The 7,543-nt window shown below is 45.2% G+C and overlaps 1 protein-coding gene across 1 annotated transcript; it reads left to right on the forward strand.

Moving 5' to 3' along the window:
- Window positions 1-462: 462 nt before the first annotated feature.
- kcna10a (potassium voltage-gated channel, shaker-related subfamily, member 10a) lies at window positions 463-2,229 on the forward strand (the record flags this gene model as incomplete). Its single annotated transcript, XM_084333515.1, has 1 exon — window positions 463-2,229. The coding sequence occupies one exon, from the start codon at window positions 463-465 to the stop codon at window positions 2,227-2,229; it is 1,767 nt and encodes a 588-aa protein (XP_084189641.1).
- Between the last annotated feature and the right edge of the window lie 5,314 nt (window positions 2,230-7,543).

Here is a 7,543-nt window from a genome sequence, read left to right on the forward strand (position 1 = left end):
CTTTCTCTCTGTATCACTCTTCTCACCTGTCTTTCTCTCTGTATCACCCCTCTCACCTGTCTTTCTCTCACTGCTGGTTTCCAAAGAGACGGGTAGCCAAGAAACAATGAGACACGATAGAAGAGCATCTGCTCTCAGACGGCATGTCCCTGTCACCTGATAGCAAAGAAAACCCACAGACTGACTCTCTCTCTCTCTCTCTCTCTCTCTCTCTCTCTCTCTCTCTCTCTCTCTCTCTCTCTCTCTCTCTCTCTCTCTCTCTCTCTCTCTCTCTCTCTCTCCAGGTGTTGGAGGGAAAAGAGAAGGTTTAAGTAGCGGGGCTGCCATTTTGTCCCGCTGAGTCCCGCTGGAAGCTGGATCCACTGAGGTGTCACAGATCCTGGTGTCTTAACCTGCTCCTCCTCATCTGTGGTGTGTGTGCTAGCCCGGGGCCCAGGGCCTGGCTCTGGCTGAGCTGCAGCCATGGAGGTGTCACTGGTGGACTTTGAGAGCCTGGACGAAACCGACCCCAGCCTGGACATCGAATCCAATGAGTCCACAGCTCTCAACGTGGACATGCCGCCCGAGAGCCGCACCCCCGGCAACCACCGCCTCCACACCCCGGGGCTCTCCTCCTCTGGCTCCTACCATGGCCCCTCGCCCTCCTTGCCCTGCATCTGGGAGTCCTCCTCGCCCACGCCCACCTCACCCGCGCCCACCTCACAGACGGGCAGGCGGGGGCGAGCCAGCTGTGGCAGCATGATCTCCGACTGGAAGCTGCTGCTCAGCAGTGAGGGCATCAAGGAGAGCGAGACCATCTTCAACCGGCTGGCGAAGGAGTGCGGCGAGGACCCGTTTGTGGACAAGCGGGGGCTCGAGGACGGAAACCAGAAGGTCATCATCAACATCGCCGGCCTTCACTACGAGACGCGACTCAGGACTCTGGGCCAGTTTCCCAGGACACTCCTCGGGGACTCTTCCAAGAGGATCAGTTACTTTGACCCGATGAGGAATGAGTACTTCTTTGATCGGAATAGACCCAGCTTCGACGGGATTCTGTATTACTACCAGTCGGGGGGTAAGATCAGGCGGCCGGCTAACGTCCCGCTGGACGTATTTGCGGATGAAATCGTGTTCTACCAGCTCGGGAGCGAGGCTTTGGAGCAGTTCAGAGAGGATGAAGGTTTCATCAAGGATGTGGAGATCCCTCTGCCTACCAATGAGATGCACAAACAATTTTGGCTGCTGTTTGAGTACCCGGAGAGTTCCAATGCAGCGCGAGGCGTAGCACTGGTGTCTGTGTTTGTTATTGTCATCTCCATTATTATCTTCTGCATGGAAACACTGCCAGAGTTCCGGGAGGAGATGGACGTGGTCACACCCACTGTGATGCAGCCTTTCAACTTTTCCACAGGTTACATCACTCTGGAACCAAGTCGTCGTAGCAAGCCTGCACCCTTCACTGATCCCTTCTTCATCATCGAGACTGCCTGCATTGTCTGGTTCTTCTTTGAGCTTTGTGTGCGATTTGTGGTCTGCCCAAGCAAAAGGGAATTCTTCAATAACCTCATGAACATTATTGACGTTGTGTCCATCATCCCATACTTTGTCACTCTGATCACAGAGCTGGTGACGACACCGGAAGAGAACTCGGGTCAGAACATGTCTCTTGCCATCTTGCGGATCATCCGTCTGGTCCGGGTGTTCCGTATCTTCAAGCTTTCCCGCCACTCCAAAGGGCTCCAGATTCTGGGACAGACCCTGAAGGCCAGCATGCGTGAGTTGGGTCTGCTCATCTTCTTCCTGTTCATCGGAGTCATCCTCTTCTCCAGCGCCATCTACTTCGCAGAGGTCGACGAGCCCAACACGCAGTTCGTCAGCATCCCGGACGGTTTCTGGTGGGCCGTGGTCACCATGACCACCGTGGGCTACGGGGACATGTGTCCGATCACCATGGGGGGTAAGATGGTGGGCACCCTGTGCGCCATCGCCGGCGTGCTGACCATCGCCCTGCCCGTGCCGGTCATCGTCTCCAACTTCAACTACTTCTACCACCGAGAGACGGAGGCGGAGGAGAAGCCGCCCTTCGCGGACGCCGTGGAGCAGGCGCTGAAGACCGACATAGAGAGCAAACAGGGGAGCGACACGTCTCTCAACAAGTCTCTCAACGTGCCTCTCAACGTGCCTCTCAACGCGTCTCTCAACAAGGCCAACGGACTGTTGTGCGATAAGAAGAGCGACAGACCGTGAAGGAAGGAAGAGTTAGAAAGAGACAACGCCACTTCTTTAACCCTTTCACTACCTCAGTAGTGAAAGGTTAACCTTCGGTAGTGTGGTAGTGAAAGGGTTAAGACGAAAATGGCTCAAAACTATGGACATTGTGTATGGCGGAAATAACCTGTGGTAATGTTGACGGTGTGATATTCTGTATATACTTCCGAATATTATATAATTTTTTAATGATGTACAGAATTTACCACCTTTACCTCTTTTGTGTGACTTATCTATATCAACCATGATGTAAATTGTAACACAACAATGTAAATAGGGACAGGGTACAAAAGTCACTATAATTGCAATTTTGGGTCGACATATTTCCAATTTATTTGAGTAGTGGGATAATAATATGTTTAGTTGCGTAGAAATAAAAAGGAAGTCGCGATCATATCTCAGCAATGTGTTTAAATGTCTTGTTGACTGGTTCACTTGTGCATATACCGACTAGATTATTTGCCTGTTGTATTTACGGTATATCATATTATTTATTATCATATCATTCTACTGTTGTATTTATTTATTTATTTATTCCCTGAGTAACCTGTCTTCCATTGTTGACAGCGGCAGTGTGCTTAGCTCTACAGTATGTATTTTAATGGAGTGCCTTAAATGACGCAACTTGGGAATACCTTTGTTGAATTTGCCATATAAAACCTACACACAGTAGGCTATATTGATCACGCACTATGATCTTTATTATCATTTTTTTTGTCATTTCAACTTTGTCAAGAATTTAAGATCTAAAAATATTTGTTACTTTTTTTCATCCTTATGGTTGCTGTCAACTTTCCATAAGCACAGGATTATTTAAAATGTCACTCTGGTTTTTCAAGAAACCGATAACACTTAAAAGTCCCCATGAAACGGCAGCAGAATGCTATTTGATTCCACATATTTATGCGTTTCCTGTAAAAACACGAAGCAAGGAGGGACTTGTCATGGATATCGATTGCTGTTTACAGTAACCAAGAGCGCTGAATGTGCATTACGGTCGACCCATTAGCTAGCTAATGTTAGCAACATACGTTTTGTTAGCTTAGTTACAATGTGTTGTAAATGTCATTCTAGAAAGCATTTGATTGGACACAAATTTGTATACGTCCCTGTGTGCAGGATGACTCATCAAATTTTTTTATTGTTTTCCACGAAAACTCTAAAATACCATTAAGAATACCTACTGTACAAAGAATTGTTTTGTCATTGTTGGGACAGATACTGGCGTATAAGTGACAATCAGTATAAGACATATGTGATAAACGAACATAAACATCTATTTTGATTTCATGGGGCCTTTAAGACAGGTTAGTTGTGTTAAAACCTTGTTGACAGAGTAACATGCAGAGAAAAGGAGGAAGCCAAACACAGTAGCTAAATAAAGTAAGTAAAGGGGATTATAAGGGACAGTTGCCAAGATGCCCCGTTATCTTTCAGGATCTGCTGGAGATCTCCAGTGTTCTTTATCCATGTCATGTACTAATGATTGCTTTGCTTCCAATAGCTGTCTTCAGATGGTGGTGATATAAGATATTATTTTCAATATGCCGTAAATGCAATTATGCTTTGACAGAATTAATGTTTGAGCATGGAATGAAATTAAGAAAATGTGTGTGGTGCTGCATGGTTGATTATCATATTTCATAGTGATAATGATGGTTATGATGATGATTATGTCAGGTTTTATGACAGTCTTCCTTTCTGTGATTTGTGATCCTTCTGACAAGCCATTGCTATACAATCACTCAAACCTTTGGGATTTGAAAAGGGAACATTGTAGATGATCACAGTAAGTCTATTGATTAACAGGGTAATGATCACAGTAATTCTATTGATTACCAGGGTAATGATCACAGTAAGTCTATTGATTACCAGGGTAATGATCACAGTAAGTCTACATCCCACCAGCAGGACTGTTAGACACTATTTGTATGTGTATGTATGATTCCACTGCAGTGAACATACTGTAGATGCTAAATACATTCTGGAATTTAAGTCACATTCTCTGGTGTCTTTTTGTCCACTTAAAGGGATAGTTCAGATTTTGGACATTTAAGTCGTATGAAATACTTGCTAGTAGTTTCGTTGATAAAATGCCATTAGCTTACTCACAGAGTCCCGTGGTCAGAGTTCTAGCCCGATTTGATTGATTGATTGATTGATTGAAAACTTTATTAACAGATTGCAGAATGGGTACAATACAGTACAGCTCAATACACACAATTGTTAAGGGGATGCAGACCAGAGAAAGACTTTCGTCTTGTTTACATCAGGGTCCCCCATTTTCAATTCATCAGGACATATATGACATACATGACATACAGATAGTCAGTACTGCTACATCTATACATTTATGACATACCAGATTTGCAAATACAGTACTGTTTGTGATACAGAAGGAGTCAAGAAAAGGGAGTATATACATTTGACGTAGAAACTGTACATTGGAGGAGGTTGGGTGGGGGGGGTTGGGTACATTGGGATATTGACAACCATACTGGGTAATTTACATTGGAGGTGGTTGGGGGGGGGGGGGGGGAGACACACTGTATAAACAAGCAAAACTGTACATTGAGGGGGGGGGAGGAGACACTGTACAAACAAACAAACAAAATTGTACATTGGACTATTGACAAAACCATACTAGGTAAATTACTGTACATTGGAGGGGGTTGGGTTAGGATATTTACAGGGGCCAGTTTTGAATTGCAGTCTCCCGTAGGTGTCCCTTGAGAGAGGTTTTGAAAGTGGGTAGTGATCCACATTCCTTTACAGCTTTGGGTAGGGCGTTCCACATTGATGTGGCATAATTGCGAAACGTGTTTAGTCCCTTATTTGAGCCGAATCTGGGTTTAACATGATTTGTGGAGCTCCCTCTGGTGTTGTGATCGTGGTATTCACTGACCTTTGGGAAGTATTTTGACATGTACATGGGTACCTTGGTCGTGTAGTGTATCTTGTAGACCAGGCCCATTGCAAGTTGCTGTACTCTGTCGTCTACTCTAAGCCATCCTAGGTTGTCAAAGTGGGCAGGGGTGAGTTGGGTTCTAGGAGTAAGGTCAAGCAGTAGTCTGACCAGTTTGTTTTGAGATGTTTGTAATTTTGTTTTTAGCGCCTTTGAGGTGCTTTGGTACCATGAGGTGCAAGCATAGTCGTAGTACCCCTGAATGAGTGCTCATGCCAGAGTCTTCAGGGTATTCTTGTTTACCAGAGAGGAGATCCGGTACAAGAATCGAGTTCGTTGGTTGACTTTTTTTATTACATTGGATGCCATTTTGTCACAGGAGAGATTAGCCTCTAGGATGGAACCCAGGTAGGTAATTTCATCTTTCCTTGTGACAATATTGTCACCCACTGTAACTGAGAAGCCGTCGGTCTTGCTGAGTTTGTTATTTGAACCGAAGAGAATGAACTCTGTTTTGCCCATGTGTAATGATAGTTTGTTATCAGCGAGCCATAATGCAGATTCTGCCTAGTTCCGAGCTGAGGGTTTTTTCAACCTGTAACTTGTTCTTGTCAGAGACCAGCAGGGCTGAGTCGTCCGCAAACAGGAACAAGTTGCAGTCACAAGCTGACGACATGTCATTTGCATAAATTAGGAACAGTAGCGGTCCTAGTATGCTTCCTTGTGGAACACCACAGCTCACTGTGAGGGGGGGGGATAGGGTACCGTTTACCTCCACCATCTGTTCCCTCCCCTCAAGGTAGGATTGCATCCAGCTCACTGATAGACTATCAAAACCAATTGCTTTTAGCTTGTCAATCAGAATGGAGTGATTGACCGTGTCAAAGGCCTTTTGTAGGTCCAGCATGACCATGCCGCAGTATTTGCCTGCGTCCACCTCTTGTTTGATGTGGTCATTCAAATAGAGAAGGCATGTGTCAGTGGAGTGGGATGTTCTGAAGCCAGATTGGAATTCGTAGATTAGATTTTTTTCCGCTAGGTACTTTCCGACCTGTTCATAGACTATTTTTTCCATGACTTTCGAGATGGAGGTGAGAATAGAAACAGGGCGGTAGTTGCCTGGGTCTAATTTGCTGCCCTTTTTGTGCAGAGGGGTCACCCTCGCAATTTTGAAGTCCTTGGGGACGTGTCCCTGTTTTATGGAGAGGTTTATTATGTGTGTGATGATTGGGGTGATGGCGGCTGCTGAGTCTCTGAGGAATTTGGAGGGGATGTTGTCATGGCCAGTGGCCTTGTTAGGTTGGAGGGAGCTCAGTTTATTGAGTACCTCATCTGTTGTTACCATTTCCAGCTTGAAGTCGTCCTTGCGGACCCCTAGGTTTTTGTAGTAAGCTACTATGTGTTCTACCCCATAACGCCCTGAGTGGGAGGGTAGTTTGTTTACCAGTGTTGTGGCTATGTTTGTGAAGAAAATGTTTAAGTAATTGGCTACATCCAGCTTGTCTGTGATGAGCGTGTTGTCCGTTTTTATGTTTATGTTTGAGAATCTGGTTTTGAGTTTTTTACTTCATCCTAGTTGATTATTGAGTAATTTCCAAAGTTCACGTGGTTTGTTTTTGTTTTCCTCAGTTTTGTCATTGATGAAATTCTTTTTTGCAGTTTTGATCATGGAGTTTACGTCGTTTCTTAGTCTGTTTCTTTCTAGTTTGAGTTCAGTCACGTGGGCTTGGAGGTCACTGCTCGTGCTTTTAGTAAGCTTTGACTGACTTTTACGAAACTCAGAAAACTCTGGTTTTCATAGCGGCCAGTATTTCGGAGTGCACGGCTCAGCGCGATTTTTTACCCTGGTGGTTCTTAGGGGGGCCATGTCGTTTAGTATTGTTGAGAATTTGGTTTTGAAGCCAAGCCATGTTTCTTCAACCAGTGTACCATTGAGTTCATCTGACCAGTCCAGACTCTCCAGTTCAAGGTTGAAGGCCTCACTAGAGTAGGTTTTGAGGTCTCTAGATGTGACTGTTTTGTGCCAGCCAGCCTTTTGTTTTAGTTTTTTGCGGGTACAGAATATCATATAATGATCACTTAACCCGCATGCTATAACCCCTTTATTGGAGATCTTGGACTTGTCGGAGGTCAGAATGAGGTCAATGGTAGTCTGAGTTGATTCACATACACGTGTGGGTTGGGTGATTAGCTGGCTGAGGCCGTGCAGATCACAAAACCTACTGAATGACTTGAAGACGGGTGCATCTTTTCGTTGCATATCCGTGTTCCAGTCTCCAATAAGAATTTTGTCTACATCCTCAACTCCAGCTAAACACCCATCCAGTGTATCATAAAAGCCACTATGATCTGGCGGCCTGTAGATTGAGCCAACCAGTAGGGATTTCG

Source organism: Notolepis coatsorum, assembly GCF_963971535.1.
Source record: "Notolepis coatsorum genome assembly, chromosome: 17".
NCBI classification, from domain to species: domain Eukaryota; kingdom Metazoa; phylum Chordata; class Actinopteri; order Aulopiformes; family Paralepididae; genus Notolepis; species Notolepis coatsorum.